The sequence below is a fragment of the Corylus avellana genome, chromosome ca5, assembly GCF_901000735.1.
Source record: "Corylus avellana chromosome ca5, CavTom2PMs-1.0".
Lineage (NCBI taxonomy): Eukaryota > Viridiplantae > Streptophyta > Magnoliopsida > Fagales > Betulaceae > Corylus > Corylus avellana.
This window is the reverse complement of record NC_081545.1, coordinates 1753935-1776732: the sequence shown is the minus strand read 5'-3', so window position 1 is coordinate 1776732 and position 22798 is coordinate 1753935. Positions and strand designations below refer to the sequence as shown.

Below are 22798 nucleotides of genomic sequence, written 5' to 3'. Positions count from 1 at the left end.
CTGAAATTCTAGAGTTACAAGAACAGGAGGGGCCAGGGAACCAGAGTGCTATTCGGGATTTGCAGGGGGAGGTTGACACGCTTTTAAAACAAGATGAGATGAAATGGCGGCAAAGAGCAAAGGAGCACTGGAAAAAATTGGGCATAGGAATTCCAAATTTTTTCATGCCTGTGCTTCCCAAAGGAGAAGGGTGAACTTGATTTCGAATATTTGGGATGAGGAAGGGAACAATTTTCGGACACCAGATGAGATTGAAGGGGTTTTTGTAAGATATTTCCAGAAGATATTTACTTTGTCTACCCCTAGTGGCATGGAGACCTGTTTGCAGAACATTACAAGTAGGGTGTCGCAGGAGATGAACAAAAATCTGCTACAGGAGTTCACATCTGAGGAAGTGCTTCTGGCTTTGCAACAAATGGCACCACTTAAATCCCTGGGACCAGAGGGACTACCTGCTTGCTTTTTTCAAGAAAATTGGGAGATTGTGGGGGATGAGGTATGAGCTGCAGCACTGGACTTTCTTAATTCTGGATTTTTGATGAAACAATGAATGATACATACAATATTTTGATCCCAAAAAAGAATAATCCATCTAAGGTATCTAATTTCCGTCCCATAAGTCTTTGAAATGTTTTATATATGATTGTGTCTAAGGTGTTGGCTAATCGCTTAAAGTTGATACTCCCTATGATTATATCTCAAAATCAAAGCGCTTTTATTCCAGGGCGTTTGGTTTTGGACAATACTTTGGCTGCTTATGAAACGTTACATACGATGTATTGTCGTATGTGGGGAAATGTGGGTTATATGGCTATTAAGCTCGATATGAACAAGGCATACGACCAAGTTGAATGGTATTTTCTTGAAAATGTCATGATTAAAATGGGTTTTGATAGGAGGTGGGTCAATATTATTATGACATGTATTTCCTCTATTCGTTATGCTATTATTGTCAATGGTAATCCAGTGGGGGATATTCGGCCTTCTAGGGGAATGAGGCAAGGAGATCCCCTATCCCTTTACCTTTTTCTACTAAGTGCTGAGGTGTTGAGTTCACAGCTTCATCAGGCAGCTTCGGAGGGAATTCTCACAGGGGTTCCTACATCTTTGAGGGGTCCTCGGTTAAATCATTTGTTCTTTGCTAATGACAGTTTACTTTTTTGTAAAGCCACTGAAGCAGATTGGCGAAAGGTATTAGAAATCCTGGATTGCTATGAACAAGGCTCAGGCCAACAACTAAATAAAGAGAAAACCTCTCTCTTTTTTAGTTGTAATACGGAGCAAGGGGTTCGGGAGCGGATAATACAACTGGAAGGAGTTTTGGAGTCTCAGAGGTTTGATACTTACTTGGGCCTACATGCTCTTGTAGGCAAATCCCGTATTCGGGAGTTCTAAGGTATTAAAGACCGGGTTTGTAAAAGGGTGTCTGATTGGAAGACCAAGTTTCTCTTTCAGGCGGGTAAGGAGGTTCTCCTAAAAGTGGTGGTCCAAGCAATCCCAACCTATAGCATGAGTATGTTCCTCCTCCCAAAGGAGTTGTGTAAGGAGCTCAACTCGATGATGCAGAGCTTCTAGTGGGGACACAAGGAGAATGATAAGAGGATTCGGTGGATGAGTTGGGAGAAAATGGGTCTCTAAAAAACCCAAGGTGGCATGGGTTTTCGAGACCTTATCTCTTTTAATAAGGCTCTTTTGGGCAAACAATGCTTGCAGTTGTCTCAATCTCCGGATAGTTTGGTGGGAAAAATTATTAAAGGAAAATATTATCACCAGGGGTCTTTTCTAGAAGCCAATTTGGGAAGCAGGCCTTCTTTTGCTTGGAGAAGCATCATGGCGGCCAGAGAATTATTCAAGGAGGGGGTACTTTGGCATATTGGGGACGGGAAATCTGTGGCTATTTGGAAGGATAGGTGGATCCTCATGCCAATCACCCATTGTATCCAAACCCCATGTATGACTCTCAACGAAGATGCTACTGTAAATGAACTGTTTGAGTCAACTATGGGTGGCTGGAACTGGGCTCTTATCAATGAAATATTCGAGGAGGAGGAAGATGAGATTATTTGCAACATTCCAAGGAGTAAGTATGGGAGGCCAGATAAGCTGATTTGGAGAGCATCCCCAACTGGAATTTTCACTGTTAGGAGTGCATACCATATGGAAATGGAGAGGAAAATGATGCAATCTGGAATGGGATCGACTCAGTTAGGGTGTTCATTTTTGTGGAAGTTTTTATGGAGCACACAGATCCCAAATTCCTCAAAAGTTTTCCTGTAGAGGGTGTGTAAAAATATACTTCCTACTAAGGACAATTTATTGAGGAGGGGTGTCGTGAAAGAAAACAAGTGCATCTTTTGTGGTAGTGAGAGAGAAATAGTTTTGCACATCCTTTGGGATTGCCCATCTGCTATGGACGTCTGGGGGGCCTGTCGTGGGAAGCCCCAGAAAAGTGTTGTTCGTGCTTCTTGTTTCCTGGACGTTTTTTAGCACTAAATCAACCGCTGTAGCACGGAAGAGGTACATCTTTTCGCTATTTTGTCCAATAAGCTATGGGCTAGAAGAAATTCAGTGGTTCATGGTGGTGATTTTATGCATCCGAAAATTTTGGCCCAAGAAGGTGAGGCTTTTGCTCCAATTTACGGAATCACAAGGATAGAATGGGAGTGCTATGGATGGGGTATGTGGGAGTACAGTAGACTGGGCACCACCTCCGGTTGGTTTGTATAAAGTCAATTGGGATGTCTCTTTTGATTCCAAGCATAAAAGGATGGGGGTTGGTGTCATAGTGAGGGACCACAAGGGAATGGTTAGTGCAGCAAAAAGCGAAATGATCCAGATGTTTCAAGAACCAGGCACGGGCGAAGCTTGGGGAGCTCTTCGGGCAGCCGAATTTTGTGGAGAAATGGGCTTCCATGATGTCATTCTAGAAGGAGAATGCCTTATTGTTGTTAAAGTAATTGGGGAGTCAGAGGATTGTTGGAGACCTTTTGGACAGATTGTGGAGGACACAAAGGAAGTTCTGCGATTTCTTTGAACTTGGAAGATTTGTCATGTTAAGAGAGATGCCAACCAGGCTACACATGGTTTAGCAAATAAAGCAACGTCATTCACTGTTGAACGTATTTGGATTGAGGATGCCCCAAGTTGTGTTTCTAACATTGTAAACCTAGAGCTTCATGCTCATTTTTCTTAGAGTGTTTTTTCCACTCTAGATCTTTGTTCAAGTCTTTTTTGAGATAAAGTCTATTGATTCTTTTCAAAAAAGAAAAAAAAAAGAGATAATCAAATGTTCACATTCCATATCCTCTACTATTCTTTACCCAAAGATAGACCAAAGAGCATAAATAAATGTAATAACATGGAATTGTGAGAAAGACTTCTTGTTCGAGCAGGACTCTCCTGCCCAAAGAAGACTTCTGCTAAAAAAAAAGAGTACTTCTTACTTATCTTGACATTTGCGTCAAGTTACTATTAAAGTTTTCCCAAGTATTACATGAGATGCAATAGTCACACACACACACACACACACACACATATATATATATATATACACAAGGGAAGAGAGATGAGAGATTTGAACTAATGACCTCCGCTTTATTAGACGTGATTCACAGCCGATTGAACTACCCCTTAAGGAGATGCAATAGTTATATTTAAGTGGTTGCGATAGTACATAAAAAGAAAAGCATGCAATAATTTTAATTCAGGCAAATTATTTTAAATGAACGTGACAATACATAAAAAATAAAGAAAGTAAAAAGGTAGTTCAATTACCTTGATCAACGTATTCGGTTAACCAAAATAAGCCCTAAGCCTTGTGAAATTCTAAACTCCCCTCCAGAGCGTCACCACCTCAGGGGAGGAGGGATGCCCGTTGCCTGCATCCCTCCTCCCTTCTTTGCTTCCCGGTTTTTGTTTTAGGCTTGTTTATGTCTTTGGTGTTTTCTATTCTATTGTACTTGTGTTCTCTCCAGGTGGGTACTATTTTTGGGGGTTTTCACTCAAACTCTCTCCCTCCCTGTTTGTTTGTGTGTGCCGCCGATCTCCTCCGCGCCCGCTTCGCTGCTCACCGCTCGCTGTCAGATCTTTTTACGCGCCCCTCCCGCGCCAAGCTTTTTGTGCCACCTTCCACAGCAGTTTCCAGCCAGCTCGCAATCGGCCTCCTCCGGCTGCCGTGACCCGCTTTGAGTGTTTTTCGCGTTTATTTCCCTGTATTGTTGTTTTTTCTGTTTTGTATTTCGTTTGAGTTCCCCTGTATTTGATTTTCTTTGCTGTAATTTCTTTTCTTGCATTAGTTTTATTGTTCCATTTATTTCCCTGTATGAGTTTATTTATGCTTGTAATAAGGTTCTCTCCTCCTGCTTTGTTGTGTCCGGTTGCTGCCCATTATTACTAGTCCAAACCCTTGGGTTGTGGATGTGAACTTTATCTTGGCTTTCGAGTCGAGGAAGATGAGTATCGGCTTGGGGGTTTTGCTCTCAAGGCCGAGGAATAAGTATCGGCTTGGGGGTTTTGCTCTCAAAGCCGAGGAATAAGCGCAACCTATGCATTAGATGGTGTCTGTTTGATGCAAATCTGAGTTTTAAACCTGATATTTAGTCATAGGTTAGCGGATGCTGTGTTTTGGTTGATTTGGTCTGTTGTTGATGACTGTATCTTTAGTTTCGGCTATGATTTACTTCAGAGCTTTTTGCTCTGTTTGTAAGAGTTTTAGGCTCGCAACTTTTATCAATGAATGAGTATGATATATTTTCAAAAAAAAAAAGATTACCTTGATCAACATTAACTCATAAAATGCTATCCCTATCTCAAGCAAAGCATACAGGGATTGCATAAGCTTTTTCAATTAGCATATTAAATATTTTATGAGAAAATCATTATTCTTTCATACATTAATTGAACTTAAATTAATTTTTCAACAATTTGACTCATAATAAGATAATTAGTAAAAACTTAAAAGAGGGTTAACTCATGATTAAAAAATAAATAAAAGGTTAACCTAATGAGATACGAATAATTTGAAACAACAAATATGAAAGAAATTATATAAGACCTATCAATTTAGACGGTCGAACAACTTAAAATTACTTTTGTGAAGGTAAATTTTACGTGGACTCTTTCATAATTATTATTTAAATTATTAATAATTTTAAAAAAATGCAGAAAATTACAAAATCCATTGGACCCAAGAAACGCAAATCTCGTGTACTTACCAATGGACCCCGAAGATTACAAAATCCAAACCCAATCAAAACATTATGACAGCTAAGAAACACCGATTCTCCAGTGTTTGTGGCCGCAGACAATCATTCCTCCTCCGCTTCCCTTCGTCTCTCAAGTCGAGATTAGACTTGGAAACCTCAGAGCTTCTTCCCAACACACACTCTGTCTGTTTCTCACTGGACCCCACAACTCTAACCTTTCGGAGTAACGAATCCCGAGGCCGGCATGATCGACGGCCGTGATTAAAATCCCAAGTCCAAATCCCCGACCGCTTCCACGTGGAAATTCGAGCACCGGATCACAGGATTTAGCAAACTCCGAGATTCGAGGTTTGCTGATTATTATTATTAGTCTTTTAGTTCGTGTACGCTCTGTTTGGCTGCTGAGAAACTGTGAGAAAATGATTGAATTGAAATTGTGGCTTTGAATTGTTAATTTTTCTAGGTCCCGAGTAATCCAGAAGTATCTACTTCGCTTAGAGCCTGTTTACTAGCACTGTTTGTCTTAATTTGTGTTCGGTGGATTTTTTATTTTTTATTTTTTTTCACTTATCCTTTGTTTTCTCAGCAGACAAACAGTGGGTTGAGGGTTAACTGTCAGATATTATCTATTTATATATATTTTTTATTTTGAATTTTATTGAAAATTTTAAAAATTTAAATTTTAGAGTCGTAGGTTGTTTGTGGAATCCCTATTGAATGGAAGGAATTAATTCTAGAAATGAATTTAACTCATCTTGTGGGATTGAAGTGCTGTTATGTCTGCAATATTTGTTTGCTCTGTTACCCAGTTAAACCTGAAGAACTATGATTTTGAAACTTCTTGCTTATAGTAGCTACTTGTATGGTATCTATAATTTTGTGTGAGAATAGTGTAAAAAATTCCCTAGTTTCTTAGGAAGCACAGTTCTTGGAACTGATAATGGAATAATTTGAAGATTATTGGCTCAATAATGAAATTCTGGAAGTATGCCGCATGGGTTTTGAGTGACACAATTCACTTGTTTCTCCATGAAAGGCCATCTTCTTCTAGTAATGCCGTGGTCTATATTGAATAATTTTCCTCTCAATTAACTGCTAAATTCTGAATGTGTTTTTTCCTCTCTCTTTTTTTTTTTTTTTAAAAAAATTTATTTATTTATTTTATTTTTTAAATTTATTTATTTATTTATTTATTTTTTTATGGGTATTTTCAGGTTTGAGAAACTGGTAGCATGTGGGGTTTGTTCAAGGCCAAGGTTAATCACAGTAATAAGACCCTGAGTTGAAACTGGACTTCTGTTTTCAGTACAGGTTCTCTCAGGTTCCTATGGTTACTTCAGGGGAATGTGCACCAGGTGAAGTTGTTTCTGATAAATCTGGTGATGAAATTCACAGGCTGCATTCATCACAACAGAACCCTGATTATGAAATTCAAGCAAAACAATTAGCTCAAGAAGCAAACAGGCCCTCTTCAGTACCTGAGAAGTCTTCACAGGTACCTGATGCTGCAGTCCCTACAATGCAATCAGATCAAGTAGGAAGTACTTCCTCTATAGTTTCTGAGAAAGTGTCACGAGCCCCTGATACTAGTGGTATTCTTGCCTTGCAATCTGGCCAGGAGGCAAGCACACCAGCTATAATACGTGAGAAAGTGGCAGAAGATGGATATAATTGGCGGAAATACGGTCAGAAGCTTGTTAAAGGAAATGAATTTATTCGGAGTTATTACAAATGTACTCATCCAAACTGCCAGGTGAAAAAGCAACTGGAAAGGTCACATGATGGGCAGATTGTAGATACTACCTACTTTGGCGAGCATGACCATCCAAAACCTCAACTTAATGTCCCTGTAGCTGTTGGTTTCACTGTTTCCGTTGTAGATGAAAGACCAAATGAGCCCTCTTCAACTAGTGCGGAAGGTGAGAAACAAACTTACATTGTTAATATCTAGTTTTGGTCCATAAATGACGACTTGCTTGATTTGTTTTATGAACTCATATTTGAAGACAAATCATTCGTTGAGCTTGGCCAGACACCTCATCAAATGGAGTCAGTAGATCCCCCCCAACCATTAACAGTTGCAGCAAGTGATGATGTGAAAAGTATGCTTTCAGAAACAAATAGGATGAGGCATGAGGTTGATCATGATGATGATCGAGACTCAAAAAGACAGTAAGTTAATCCACTAGCTACTTTAAATTTTTTGTGTACCAGGAGATATCCCTGCTAATCTTTTTTTAACTGACAAATTCAAAATTACTAAACAGGAGAAAAGAAAAGTGTACTGTTGATGCTGTTCCAGTGGATAAGCCAAGTGGTGAACCTCGTCTTGTTGTTCAGACTTTGAGTGAGGTTGATATTGTAAATGATGGGTACCGCTGGCGCAAATATGGGCAGAAATTTGTGAAAGGCAATCCAAACCCAAGGTATTGGACAATTTCGCTGTTCATATACAATTACAGACTATTTAAATTAGGTTCATATCTGCATTACATCTCTGCTCATTGCTTATGGATTACTGCAAATATAAGATCTCGTCAGTCTAGTTTCACTAATCATGCTATTATAGGTTGTCTTGAAAGCTTTTGGGTGTGCTGATTGCATCAATTGTTTATGGAAATTTACATCTGATCTTTCTGTATTCTAAAAGCATGGGAAAGGGAAAAGGAAATTTTTCATTGTGCTTTTTACAACTACTTGGTGTCATCAGACTCCTAATAAATTGAACTCATGGTGCCTAGGTATATGCACTGAAGGAACTTTATAGAAAATAGAATGCAAGTGTTTGGAAGGGTAAACCCCTTGAGGGTAGAGATCCAGGAGGAAAACAAAGAGAATGAATAAAATTCGTCCTCCACATTGTTTTTCCTCTTAAGCTCCATGGAGAAGGTGATTGGAGATGATTGAATGTGGGGATGACCGCTTTTGTTATGGTGTGATCGTCCCTTAAAACACATCATCATGCATGATCTATATCCCTTCTGAGCTGGACTCAAGTGTCTAACTTGTCTCGGGGACTGGTGGTGCAATCTGGAATCTCTATAATAATACAATCAGAAAGCTAAATGTTCAGAGTCTTTTAACCAAACATACTACCATTTTCTCCTGCTGTGTAACCCTATCTCAAAAATACTCATTATTTTCCTCTGTTGCAATTTTTTTCATACATGATGAGTAATTTATCATGTTATGTAGGAGTTACTACAGATGCTCAAATCCTGGATGCCCGGTTAAGAAACATGTAGAGAGGGCGTCTCACGATCCGAAAGTGGTTATAACCACATATGAGGGACAACATGACCATGATATGCCTCCTTCAAGGACTGTTACTCATAACACAGCCGGACCAAGCGTTCATGTGACCACCCATAACGGTGAGGCAGGCATGAAATCAGAGGAAAGTAATGCTGTGTCCCTTGACACGGCAGTTCATGCCAGTTCAGGTCCTGAATTTGAACCAAATGGTGAGTCAACAACTAAATCAGGAGTAAGTAGCGTTGTTGGCTTTGAAATGGTTGTCCATTCTAGTTTGGGTCCTGAAGGTAAATCAAGTGAGCAACTGAAAGGCAAGCTGAGTGCTGAGTCAAGAACTAAATCAGAAGGAAGTGATACTGTTTGCCTTGATATGGTTGGTTGTTCATGAAACTCCAGGGCTCGAGGGGACTAATATAATAAAGGAACGACAAACACCAAATGCAGATTCTGTCTGGCTCATGATGCTGGTTCTGATTGCAGCAAGTCACATTTGCCCTTATGAATGGTGTTTCTTGACATGGATCAGCACAGGCATGTGGGTAGTTGGGGTTTTCGTTTTTATCATCCCCTTTTCTTCTTCTTGGGAGTTTGTTATGCCAATAATTGGCAAGAAAATATTGGATGAGCATCATCAGGTTTGTAAAAAATTATTTCTTTGGGTCAAATAATAACAGAAGTAGATTTTCTCCGAGTATCTCACATATGAATATGATAGCTGCTTTAGCTATTTTCTTGTCAACAGCATGGATAATTTATCTTTTTCTTTTTTCCCCTCTACCCTCCTGCTTGATGATGCCTTGCTGTGTATCATTCATTAATTTTTATCAGACCGAGTAACATCTATGGTGTCAATGATTTTGTTTTTGTTTGTTTTTTTTTTTTTTTAAGTCGATGTTTTTGTTTTTTGTTTTCTGATCTCAAAATAAATATATTAACAAAGAACTCAAAACACTGAGCATCTTCTATAAATTTGTATTCTTTTCAAATTTTTCTTAATAAAAACATTGAATAATGCATATTCCAAAACCAATATCCAACTTTCTTTGAAAATAAACATTGATGTCAAATTATTCAAAATTACATCCATGATGAAACCCTGCAATTGCACCAGCAATCAGTTTCATCCTCAGCCTGCCAAAACAAGAAAGTTCAGGGCATTAAAATGGTCTCAATGAAAATGGCCAACGATGAAACGGCACACATCCTAAGCCTAAGGCACCTTCTTTATAAGCTGTTAGCAGCTAAGTAAAAATGGACCAAAACTACGCGTTCTACCTCGAAAGCTCTGGCCCTTTGGCGCCTAGTTTTCGCTTCCTAAGAAATGCATCAATTGGAGCCCAGTTTTCACTTCCATGCACAAGAAGCAACCAAAGATCTATTCCTCCAGCCGAGATAAAGAGCTCCATCTCTTTCTTCAAGCCTATATTTGTCACAATAGTTCTCCAGCAGTGATTTAATGGTGCCATTCACCACGGGGCTTAAAGGGTATGGAGTGAATCCGGCCATTTTGAACCGCAACCTCCACTTGCCAAGAAGCTCATGCCGTTCCACTCTCTCTGGCCCCTCGCAGGCTATTATGTTAACCACCTCCCTTGCCAAGCAGTGCTGCTCGACATTGATACGGTCCTTATGGTCCCTTGGAAGGGTCACATCAATCGACTCGAACATAGCAGTGTAGTAGTTCAGTGTTTCACAGAACCGCGGATAGAATGCTGCAGTATTCGTGTTAGATTCTTGCTCAACAAGGGTCACCACCTTTGGAGACAGGCTTTTGATCAGCCTCAGTAGCCTGTCTCGATGATTCTGAGTGCTGACACTCTCATCAGCCATGTGGTGTAGCATGAAAGCGAAGTTCACAGCCAGAGGTTCCCCAGGTCGAACCCCAAGATTCTCTAGCCGGACATCACAACCAGACATGGCTGCAGCATGGAACTCAAATGGCACCTTATTCTTCTCTGCAAGCTTAGATAGCCTCTTCTTCACAATATTTAGTCCTCCTCCACGAGCGTAAGCTGACATGGAATCATCAATACCTGTTATGCGGATGTGGGGCGGCCCGCCAGGCCTAGCTGCAAAAGCCTTGATCAAAGTGTCCCATTGACTCCCCTGGGCAATTTGGAAATCAATAATGTGAACTCTGTTTTCATCCTTCATAGCTTCTGCGATGGCTCCATTTGCAGACATATAGCCAAATTTGAAGTAAGGGCAAACCTCAAAAAGAATGTGCATGTAAGAGAGGAGTTCCGCGCTTGCTGGTTCTTTGCATCTCAATGCTTTGCAAATGTTACTCCCTGAGGAGGCCAGCCGTGCAACAAGGCCTTCCAACATGTATGCTCCCAACCTTTGAATTGGTTCACCAGTAACAGAGACCATTCGACGTAGTTCATCCATCAACGACTGTGCCACTAACAGATCATTATCTGATACTGCTTGTGCACAGAAGATGAGGATCTGCTTCAAGTCCCTACTAGAAATTGCCTCCATTATTTGTCTCCAGCTGTCCATTTCCGGTGAGGAATTGTTTGTGACATTCTGGAAGGTGCTATCATAGCTGTCAAGAACGTTGGAATCGGGACCCAGCATTACAGTTTCCAGTTCTTTCAGCTTGTGCTTGAAGTCATTTCCTTCATCAGTTATGCAGGATCCACTTACAGAAGAGCCATAGGTATTGTCAGGGGAATGATGCTGGTCAGCAGGGTGTGACTGAGAATCTTGCTGCGACACTGGGCTTCCATTGGGTGTGAAACTGACAGTTGATGGGGAATTATAAACAGCATCACCATTTACTGGGGATGACTCCAAAGTGCAATACCGTTCGTAGAAGTTTTGAGCCGAGAAGTTGGTCCCTTGGCTGCTATCATTGTAGCGTAGCTGGTTGTCGAATGTTCGAAACTGAGGCAAGCAGTAGGCCTCAACTTCTCGAATTGGTTGATAGTACAATCCGTTGGACATGCCCGAACTTCTTTGCTGCTGTGATGCTTGCATTGAAGAATAATTTACTCAGATTCTGCCAGGTCCCTCTATAATGGTCCAGGGAGTATTTTCAGGCAGGGCAGCAAAGTTGAAAGCCTCAGTTTTATTCCATAACACAGCTGAATATCTGTATGACAATAACATGACTTGGTTACACCAATATCAGAAACTGCATAAATTTCGTCTAAATTTTCAGATGACCTCTCTGGAGAAGATACATACTAACAGACTAAACATAATCTGCAGTGAATAACAAAACAATTAATCTTGAATAAAAGTCACATTCATGGAATTCTGTGGCAACATACACCATCAGCTATTAAAAGGAAATTTCATATCCCTAGACTATATTCATATTCCCATACACTGCAAATGAGTGGCTGTTGAATTGTTCAGTTGGTACTCCAAGGGACTAAACATATAATAATTATATCCCAAAAAACCTTTTCATATGCTTCGACTTCTCTTCTTTAAATTTTCTTCAGTAATATCTATTTAAGAAATTTCCATACAAAGTTTAGAAACTTGTATCTTATTGATCACAATTGGAAACAGTTTTACGCTTAAGTGGTCACAACTTGTATTATTCCAAATGCAAGTTGAAACTTTGTGCATTTTAATATTCACAGTCACCAAGTGCCATTACCAATTAATCAGTAGTTTATCTTCCTTTCTCCCTATCACAAAAAATCAAAGACTTCCCCATGTTCTAGATCTATTCAAAATAAGAAATGAATACTCAAGTAGGAATATAAACAATCACGTAACCGGTAAATTGCAAAATTTTCACAAACAATAAGAGTTCAATCGGTTATAGTTACATGATAAAGAAAACTAGAGCATTAACTGGTCGAAATTTTAAAAAGTATCAGAAAATGGAAGAAAGCTCGGTGTTCCCATTATGACAGAAACAAGTACCAAGCTACAATCTGAGCTACACAACATAAGAGTTCTCTAAAACTAATTGAGAAGTAAAAACTGCCAAGGTTAAGAATTCTTAAATTCTCTTTTACTCCTTACCATGGTATGTTGCTTCCTTTCTCACTCTGCATTAAAAGTTACACAATCTACAACTAAATGCATCACAAGAGCAAAGTTCTTACAAAACAATTAGCAATTTTAAAGGACATAATATTTGAAAAGAAAAAAGTATCTGGTAGAATTCCGTATACTCTTTAACATGTAGAATCAACCTTGCAAGATATAATAAGTAATAGCAACATTTCACCAGCCAAATTATCAGCCATCCAACCCAGACAAAAAGGCAGAGTGCAGAGTGCTTAATTACTAGCCACAATACCAGTAGATTAATTTCATTCAGCTGCACCCCCCACCCAAATAGAACAAAAAAAACATACGCCTTCAGCCAATGATACCAATCAGCAAATAAAGTCAGTTCTAATAATCTCATTCCTTCAACTGGCCTTCAACTCTCTCTATCACCCACTCACGCGCACACAATGATAACAGACTGGCAATCCAACTAAGAACCACTTAGAGAGGAAAAAAGGTTCGAACTTCAATCTCACATCATGAAAGAAAAATTCAAAAGAAAGAACAATAACCCAAAAAAAGAAGATAAAAAGATAAAAAGAAGCATAATACCTTTAAAAGATCCACCACCATCCCATTTTCTTTCCTTTTTTTTGTTTTCTTCGGTAAGTGTCACCAACCCTTTTTCAGCAATACTTAAACATCTATGAGAAAAATGACTTGGACGGTTCGGTTGGACCACAAAATTTTCCCATAAAGAACAGATTTTTACATACCCATTAACATCAGATGAAGACAGAGAACTCAAAGGGAGAGCAACCTAGCAAATGAACTATAGTTTCAATTATAGTTACAGTTTCAACATCATAGTAGTTGTTGTCGAACCCACCTTACTTGAGGAATTTCCAAGGTCAGAATTCCACTCTCGGACTAGTCTTTCAGAGAGAGAGACGGTGAGGGAGAGAGACGGAGAGAAGAGACCCTGTCCCAATTAAAGAGAAACCACCTGTGCACTTTACGAATAGAGGATTAGCAAAAGCCCTGTGATTACTGCAAAAACTACGTAACTACCACTTTTATGTGCTGCAAAGCCTTCAATAAAGTAAATCAATTATGTATTATATCAAGTTATCAACACTCCAATCTATTGAGAATACCATGAGAAACTTGACTATAGGCATCAAAATGAATGGCCTTTATAAGTATTGTATAGTCTATAGTCTATAGACCCATTTATAAGTATTAATGGGCCTTGATCTTTTACATTGTGACTTTATTTTGTGTCATGCACACAGCAAGAAATAAAATGAGATGAGACTGTCACGCATCTTCAAACGTACCCACAAAACATAAGAAAAATTTTTTTTTAAAAAAAGGCGATGTTTTAGAATTTTAAAAGATTTCAAACTAAGTTATGACCTAATTTCTTTTTGTATTTATTCTTCGTCGTAATTTTTTTTAATGATTTTAATTGGTTGTTGTTACAAGTTTTAATCGCATATCATTACTGTAATGTTATTAGTACACCAATTAATTAACCATTGTTCCAATCGATTATATAACAAGAAACATAAAATGAATTAACTATATTATCTATTGAAAATAATATATTAACAAAATTTGAACATAATAATTTGATTTGTAATTTTAAATCTCAAAAAGTTAGAAGAATCATTTCTAAATTTTTAATATAAAATTTTATTATTCTAATAATATTTTTTTCCCTTAAGTTTCAATATTCTTTGGCCACCCTTAACCAATATGGTGAGTGAAATGGAACTTAGAGCAAACAACCACCACTGCAACAACAATAGTACATTATTATTAAGTGTACATTAATAATTGTTCGTTAATAATGTTCTTTAGTAATCTAAAGTTTGCTTGCAAATCAAAACTAGGTTAGTTGAGTCTCAATAGAGAAGTCATTAAACTAGCAATTAAAGATTTTGTTAAGATACCATGGCATCTTAGTTTGAGAAGAATGCCGATAGAAATAGGATCATCTCCATTTTAAGTGAAATGAAATTATTTAATGATTAAGATTTTATTTCACATATCTAACGACGTATATGATGTTACATAGTAAATGTATTATCACGTCATTAAAAAATTTTAAATAATGTGACACGGTTAAATAAAAAAAGAAAAATCATATCTATTTCACTTAAAATAAAAGAGAATTCTTAATTGGTTTCAAGTGTAACCATCTCAAGCTGCTACATCTTTCTCCACATAGGTGCCGATCATCCTTCATCTTTGACCTCCGACCCTTTGTTTGGAGGTCTCCATCGACGCACATCCACTCTAAGCGCCACCCAAGGGCACATGTGTTGCTTGCATAGCCGTCCCATCTGCTCCATTTTCGTCACACGCTAGATGTATGGCTTCCTCTCCGTTTCTTCTTTCGATCTTCATACTTTGTACCCTCTTTTAGACTATGGAGAATTCCATATTTTAATGTGTATAGTATGCCTCATTGTATAACCAATAGTCTAAAGGAATTAAACAGGTTAATTTAACCATCAAAGGAGGTGGTTTAATGGCCTAAGAAATTTCTTAAGTGGTCAGGACATGTACTGAAGTGTGGATTCGAATTTTCGCAATAAAAAAACACTACATATGCCTGATTAGTATTAACTACTTTAAATTTTTATTAATACTCTAGTATGACTGAGTTAGACTATGACTTAACCGAATTTAAAAAAACGCTTCTAATTCTTACGGTCTAAACAGGTTGGTGGTGGCATGAAAGGGTAAAATTGTAGTTGTGTTTGGAGATGGAGGCTAATTTTAACTTAGGGTTGAAAAGAAGAAGGGGTCCAGTCTGGGTCATCTGAGACAATGGCCCACGCTGTTGATCAGAGAGAATCTGACGATAAAAGTTTAAATGACGTTGGAAGAAGTGCCTTCCACTTCATCTAACATGCACAATCTCATCTGCAAATTGCCCTTTCAGTATCTGCAATATATAAATTGGCCCTTTCTACCATCTCCTATATCATAATAAATATTGCACTGACCATTCTTTGTATGGCTTTTGTTTCTCTTGTCTAAGAGTAAATACTTTTGTGTAAAGTTACAGACTTCTCCTTTTTTTTCTTTTTTTTTTTCAAGAGAATATATATATATAGCACAAACAAAAGTATGAAACATCCCCTTGCACATGCTAGGGGAGTAGGGGTTACAATACCATTGGGTAATATTAAAACAACAAAAGTCAAATCAAGACAAACAACAAAATTAGGTAAACACCTAGAAATATAAAATCCAAAATTGAACCAAATGGCAAAGAGAATTCAGCTAAAAATTAAAAACCCAAAACACTTGGGGAAAAAAAAAAAAAAACCCCAAAATTAAACCAAATGGCAAAGAGAGCTTAGCTAAAAATTAAAAACCCAGAGCATCTTGTTCTCCTATCTCTGCCTCTCGCCCACCTCTCTCTCTGAACCAAAAAGGAAAGGGAAGAGGGATGAGAGAAACAGTTCTTGCCGCAAGCCACCCCATTGGGGTTGGGGGTGCCTTTTTGGTCATCCCTTCAATTTTTTTTTTTTTTTTTTTAGATTTAATTTTTAAATTAAATTAATAAAAAATTAATATGCTAATGTGAAAAAAAGTGCATTTCAATGGGAATGACGCCAGTTAAATCTTTGGGAAAAAAACTAACGGTATGGATTTTGTTGTATTTTTGATTGACCAAGGGAGTAAAATGAAAAAAAAAAAATTTAAAAAAAGAACTAAGGAATTTTATAGTTTTGGCGCGTTGACTTAGGAATTTATAATATATTTACTCTAAATTTAAATTAGATTGTTTATTTTAAATAGAAAAATGTTACGTGTACAAATAAATTTTTACAACATAATGTAGTGCAACATGTTCCTACCGCATCATGTTATAAAAGTTTTTTTAACAACTATCATATCATTTAAAAAAAAAAAAAAAAAGATTTCATTACCACCGGTTGCTTCACCTTGATCTCTACCCACTGGCCCCTCTTCCTCAACTATTTCGTCATTTCTCCCTCAAAAAAAAAAAAAAAAAAAAAAAAAGCAGGCTAGAGAGACTGTTGGGAGCCATACATGAGTAATTTAAACGGTGAAAACTGCAAACGTTATATCAAGTTTGATTGAGCCACAATCGAGCTCTTATTCTACTACTATCATCATCGTTTCATTGTGTAAGTGGTTGAATCACTTTAGTGCCCAAAAGCAAGATAAGAGAGGGGAAGGGAAGACGGAAGATGAGAAAATGACCATCAAAGTAAAGATAAAGAGTTCATTGGTAAAGTAAAAATGATTTGTTATTACTTATATGGTTTTTGAAGGTTAGAATTTATTAATAATGTAATGATCTCAACACAACCTTATGCTTACTTCATATGTAGCTAGAACTAGTAAAAGCATTTTTCTTCTATTTTCTTTCTTTTTTGAACTCGTAACATGCATTTAGCTACAAAGAAAGAGTTGTCGTTGAATCCACATATATTCAAAATTCAACAACCCACTTCCCCCTGAAAATAAAAAAAAAAAGGCATAAAGAAGAATATAACGTTGAGGAGATCAAAAACCCCAGAAAAGAAAAGTAAACAGTGTTGATGAATTGTGGACATCCCCATTGTTGGGACTTGGTATCCCATTCGCTAGTTTTGTCCCCTCACTTTATGCGCATGCTAATAAAAGATATAAAATATATAGTTTTGGATTTTGTGAGGTGATCATACGCTAAAATACCAAACCCTTTTTTCTAGAAGAACAATAATATTTAAAGAAGGGTTATTTGTTTATTAACTCAAAACATCCATTCTTGAAATTGACAGGCTTCCTTTTGCATGCTTTGGGATATGATAATGATAATGATAATCCACTGATGTAATCTTGTGAGTTGCAAGTAATCCTCCACCCTCGAAAATGTTTTTTGGAATCAAATGGGCAAAAGATGTAAGCAAAAGGGTATCTTGTTGCTTCTTGTCCCTCCAAAGTGAGTGTACCTCCTGGCCCACACTTATCTTCTGCAGACACCCTTTCTTTCTTTGATTGCCCATTTGGAATTTTGTGTTTGTTCTTCTATTTAATTTCACATTTATATGTCTATGAGAGAGAGAGAGATTAGAGGCTTCCAACTCAAGTGAAAAAGACCTCTAATGTCATCTAAAATGGTTGAAGTTTGCTTTGATTGTTTGCAATTGCAGAACATTTGGCTAGCTAGATAGATAATCTTCCAGCCGACAGTGAGAATATTAGTTTATCACCACCATTGATTGCTTTTCTAAATCTTCAACCATAATGTTTTGTAAGGTACTTACCAAAACAAAAAAGGTTATATTAAGGTACCATTGAGCTTAGGAAAAAAAAAAAAAAAGTACCATTGACGTGAGAAATTCAAAAACTTTTGAAAGAGAGTGTTTTAGGGCATCACACTCCGATGGTAATGTTTTCCATGAATACTCAAAGTTGTTAAAACTTTTAGATTCTTTTGTTAACTGTAGTCTGTATTTGTCAGAATTTGTGACTTACAATTAAATTTGCTAAATATATTTATCCTTTGGTCAGAGGATTGAGACAAACTTGGCGGTGTTGGAAAGCTTATTCAGAGGGCTACAACTTTTTTTTTTTTTTTTTCACAAAAAATTCATCTTTCAGAATTATTTCTCTGTTAACTTATTTATGGTAGTTAGATTCTTTCTTTACCCTATTCATTTTTTTTTTCTTCTTGAATTTCATTTTCAATCTTCAATTATTAGTTTCTACTGCTATCATACGCTACCAAAACAATCTTAGTTTTGCTCGGCATCATTGAGGTACATAGTCTTTTTACATGTAAGTTTCTCGTGGAAAATTTTTGTGGCAAATTACATTGACTTAGATACAAATTGTTCTTTTTATTTTTTTTCTATGATTACATTGACTTAGAGACATTAAATTGGTCTCCTTTTTTTTTTATGATTGACTAAATGTTTTCATTTGGCATTTTGTTCAATCATATGTGGTATTAGCATTCATGTAAATGCATTGAAACTGTCCAAGAAGAACTAGCTAGGACAGTTTAAAAAAAAAAAAAACCTTAAATAATATAACATTATGTACACCATTAAAAACATCAACATTAAATCTTGACCATACAATTGAGACCATCCTTATTCAAATTTAACGTTATCAATCTTGCCATTTAATTTTTCACACTGGGACCAAGTTGATGTCTAAATCTCAGGAAGTTCCGAGAGAGAGAGAGAGAGAGAAAGTGATAATGAGAGCTTGACTTTGCATGTAAATTTCCCTGTCATCACGCCGACCATGTTAAGGCTTTTGGGAGATTGACTGCATCAATTTTCGGGGGTTGGCGTGTTGCAGCCTTTTGTCCTTTTCATTTCCCCAAAGCGGAAGCCATTGCAGACTTCGAACGGGTCCGATAACCCATTTTGCTCTGCATTTTGGGTCACATGTGGACCCTTGCTTCCACATTTGTGTGACTGTGTCTGTTTTTTGCAACTCATTATTCATTTATTTGATTCAATCTTTGCCCTTCTTAATTTCTTTATTCATTAATCTCTTGGCTAAAGGCAAGTTTAGACGCCCACGAGTTTAATTTCTAACAAATATTAATGCATTTAAGGAATGCATGCTTTTAATTAGGAGTATCCCACTTTCACATTAATTACTCAAAAGAATTAGTTGATTTGACACCATACTCCACGCCAACGAATCTACAATAAAAAGAAATAAACACATGTGGTCTCGTTAAACTAATCAACGAGAGAACACTCTAATAATTAAGTCAATAATCTTAAAAGGTCATGTTGTGGGGGTGATCAATGAAAGAATAAAATACTTCTCATACCTTTAATCTTCACATCAGAAGGTCATGTTCTGCCAGGTGTCTCGTTTCCTATTGGACATTGTTTTGACGAGATGTGGTGTTTGGTCATTAACCTTAACAAATCACATCTCATGCCATGTTTTACCATCTATAGTGATGCGTGAAGAAATTGTAGTAAAAACTATATATGGTATCTGAAAATGTCTTTCTTTCTTGAAAACAGTACATCAGACTCATCATGCTTGTATTATATATACATTTTTAAAGCGTTATTTCAAGCAGAGCTTTTATCATTAGAATTGAACCCTTATCCAGTTATCCACATGCAGCTTTTAGAAAGGGGAGCTACAAGAAATGGTGATTAAAGGGCTCTTAGAAGTAACACTTTTTTATCTTGTACTTAGAAAATAAAAAGGCAAACCTAAGCTCCTCTAGGGGCCTGTTATGTTTATATGATAATCACTTCCTCGATCCATTCAATGTGAGGGAGTTTTTTATTATATTAAACTATCAATTACCCATTTCTCAAAAATTTTATTATATTAATATAAAAATAAATAAATAAATTAGCACCTTAATTATAGTCAACAAGGATACAGGAGAACTTGATGTTGAGGGCCTTTTTCTGCAGTAGAATATCAAACAATAATGCAAGTGGTAGTACAATACAAGGACGTGTAACATGATTTCATAAGAAAAATTCAAACTATAATCATTTTAGAATACATGCTTTGAACCTTCTTGGTCCTCTCATATTCTTTATCTCTTCAGGACATCATTGAATTCAAATGTATACAAAAGTAAACAAATTCAATTCTCTTCAGTCATTTATATATAAAAAGAAAACAAAAATGGCCTAAAATGTCAGTTTCACGAATATATATATATATATATATATATATATATATATATGTTTGATTCCACGCCAAACTGTGTAATATGTTGACTTCAATAGAAGAAGACCTTGTTTGGGACCGTAGAATATTAAAAATAATCGACAGGAAAATCATAAAGTTGACTGGTTCTGCAGAGTTGTGTTGCTCCAATCCTTTTCAAATGGTTCAAATCAAGAAGAAAGATTTGAATAGAAAAAAAAAATGAAGAAGAAAGATTCTTTCATGGAATGTGGATTTACCCTTTCTGAGAAAGATCCCCCCCTCCCCCACAACATACTGTTTTCAAGAAAGGAGACCAAGAATTTACAAGCTGCCATTTAGACGGCGCTCTCCTTAGAACATTCACATTGGACTAAAGAAAATAGCTAAAAAGCTATGTTGATTAGCTTTGTAGTAAAAATTAGGTTACATCCAACTTAACAAAATGACTAAAGATTTGTTGAGATGCTATAATGCTGGGAAATTTGTTGAGCACTGTAGCTCAACATATTCTTAGTTATATTAATAAAAAAAATAATCTTCTTCTCACTCTTCCTTGGAAATAGGTAAAGTAGATATATAAAGAATATTTTAAACAAAAAAGTAAATAGTTAAAATGTTGAATCGGATATATATAGGTGTTTTTGGTTAAATTTTAGCTAAATATTTGTTGAACAGGATATGAATGTTCTTAGACTTTTGGTCAAGAAACTATGGATCAACTGGATCGTTTTGGATTTGCTGGACTTACGTGCCGAAAAACCCATATAACCGGCATACCAATCCATTGACTTGAGCTCGATCACCAAACCATTGGCATATAGATTCTTTCCCAAACCACTTCCACACCACCCGGGCAACATTCATAGCCATGTTATGAGCCCTAAATCTCAAACAAATCGCACGATGGGAAGTGGAGGAAGGTGAAATAAGCCACTCTGAGTCCGAAGAGTCGAATACCATCATTATATGAAGTAACCGGCAGTAAACAATTGAGTGCAGACCATTATAAAAGATAACCCAAAACCAAGTAAAATGAACTTTTTGGTCTCCACCTAAAACTTTCTTATTTACATTTCTAATCATTTTCTTAGATACATACTAACTTAAGCATCAGAGTCATTTCTCACTGCCCACACCGGCAGTGGCTATTTTTCTTTTTTGGCACTCTTTTGCAAGTGCTTCCGTTGATATTCCGGCACGAGTAAAACTGCTCTAACAGGATCGATTTCCCATTTAGTTCTCATTTATTGCACTTTTTTAAATGTGTTGAGGTGTTTGCTGGGTCCCTCACCCCTCACATTGTAATTTTTTTAATTAATATTATCCTTATATTGCTCATCAGGAGGAAAAAAAAAACAAACAAACAAACAAAAAACAAAAAAGAAGAAGCAAGACTTACGTTGCATGTTAGAACTCATTATAAAGCTATATTCCCATCATGAGATCTAGAAGCTCCAAATAGAAGAATATTGGAAGAGAAAAAATGCTTCAAAGATGGACTTGTTCTGATTCAAATAGTCAATAAGTCTTGAGGCTATAATCTAGCTGTACCTACGTGTTCTTCTTCAATACCTCCATAAAGGTTGCATTATGCAAGGAAGACATTGGCGTAAACGAATGGAATACAAATTTGTTGATCATCTCAGCCTCTCAAGTCTAAGAAGTTTGATTTCTGCTGGTCTTTGTTCAAGTCGTCGTACTGGACAAAACCTTTTTTTTCCTATATTTGCCTTGTCAATGTTTTAGTAGGACCAATTTGTCTTTGTCTTCCTCAATGCTTTTGTCCATCAATTACGGATTAATAGTGTTTTCATTAGCTCAACAAGCCATTGCTGGCACACATCAGATTCTACATATCTATGTTTCCTTTATACTTTTGTGCAATCAATATCGAGCCTTGACTCCCCAATCTACCCTCGTTTTAGTTAAATATTTCATGTATTGGGTTATATATTGATATTTTGCAAATTAATTCTTTCAGTAAGACCATAATATAACATGTTGAGACACAACTTTATCTCAAAGCTTATGTTTATAAGTTTCGGCCCAATTATGTACTTTTGTTCTCCAAAATCAATGGAGGAGATGGATCTTGTGCATAATATCTATAGAAATGATAGCACCAGCTAACAACAAAATGTGTCATTGTTATCACTTCTTCTGAGTAGTGGTGGGTGCAAAAATGGGCTCCTCCTTCAATGGGCATTCTTTGGGATCCCATTCCTTGTCTGCCAGTGAGGACACTCGAAACATAAAAAACATTCAATAACAGAGGTTTTTTGAGTTTCAACCACACATCTTTAATCTTATTGAGTGGTCGTTGAAATTGTTGACAAATGTGAAGCTAGAAGTGGAAGCCTGGCCACAGACAACATTAGTGGCACAATCATGGGGGCATGTGCATGTCATCCGAGGTACTCACAGACAGTGATGGAACTACTACATGCCAAGCCACCCCCACCGCCCACCCCCGCCCCACACCCCAACACCACCCCCCTTACTATTCCAGTTAGAAAACCACCTACCTTTGTACATGTGTAAACCTGCTCCCTCTTCTGGTTGATCTTATAAAATAAAAAAACAGAGGAAGCCCAACCCAATAGCTGCTCTATCATTCAAATTCCAGAATAAACTCAAAGTTTCTAAACCCCAAGCATGTTATTTGCCTATTATTTCAAACAAAA

General features: G+C 37.0%; 3 protein-coding genes across 6 annotated transcripts; 2 read left to right on the top strand and 1 right to left on the bottom strand.

The window, feature by feature from the left end:
- Window positions 1–103: 103 nt before the first annotated feature.
- LOC132180675 (uncharacterized) lies at window positions 104–2277 on the top strand. Its single transcript, XM_059593576.1, has 4 exons — window positions 104–496; window positions 655–1191; window positions 1370–1459; window positions 1714–2277. The coding sequence occupies exons 1-4, from the start codon at window positions 104–106 to the stop codon at window positions 2275–2277; spliced, it is 1584 nt and encodes a 527-aa protein (XP_059449559.1).
- Window positions 2278–5575: 3298 nt separating this feature from the next.
- LOC132180287 (WRKY transcription factor 1) lies at window positions 5576–9153 on the top strand. Its single transcript, XM_059593052.1, is given in 6 exon segments — window positions 5576–5615; window positions 6419–7123; window positions 7211–7376; window positions 7472–7630; window positions 8400–8835; window positions 8837–9153. Coding segments are annotated over 5 exon segments (1644 nt in total). The 5' UTR covers window positions 5576–5615; window positions 6419–6531; the 3' UTR covers window positions 9128–9153.
- Window positions 9154–9419: 266 nt separating this feature from the next.
- LOC132180288 (scarecrow-like transcription factor PAT1) lies at window positions 9420–13423 on the bottom strand. 4 transcript variants are annotated; one of them, XR_009440107.1, is made up of 3 exons: window positions 13315–13423; window positions 9735–11559; window positions 9420–9590 (listed from the first exon to the last, which is right to left on the bottom strand). XR_009440107.1 is itself a non-coding variant. In XM_059593053.1 (2 exons), the coding sequence occupies exon 2, from the start codon at window positions 11442–11444 to the stop codon at window positions 9804–9806; it is 1641 nt and encodes a 546-aa protein (XP_059449036.1). In that variant the 5' UTR covers window positions 11445–11559; window positions 13315–13423; the 3' UTR covers window positions 9420–9803. The 4 variants fall into 4 exon arrangements, 3 of the variants coding, with proteins under 3 accessions (XP_059449036.1, XP_059449037.1, XP_059449038.1); XM_059593053.1 differs by having other exon boundaries at window positions 9420–11559; XM_059593054.1 differs by having other exon boundaries at window positions 9420–11559; window positions 13038–13416.
- Window positions 13424–22798: the final 9375 nt, after the last annotated feature.

What these genes read in the sequence shown, in the direction of transcription:
- LOC132180675 (XM_059593576.1), top strand. Translation starts at nt 104, where the DNA reads ATGGCGGCAAAGAGCAAAGGAGCACTGGAAAAAATTGGGCATAGGAAT. An exon ending in CTGAAGCAGATTGGCGAAAG is followed by an intron (nt 1,192 to 1,369) that starts GTATTAGAAATC and finishes ATGCTCTTGTAG; the next exon opens with GCAAATCCCGTATTCGGGAG. An exon ending in CAAGTTTCTCTTTCAGGCGG is followed by an intron (nt 1,460 to 1,713) that starts GTAAGGAGGTTC and finishes CAATGCTTGCAG; the next exon opens with TTGTCTCAATCTCCGGATAG.
- LOC132180288 (XM_059593053.1), bottom strand. Translation starts at nt 11,444, where the DNA reads ATGCAAGCATCACAGCAGCAAAGAAGTTCGGGCATGTCCAACGGATTG.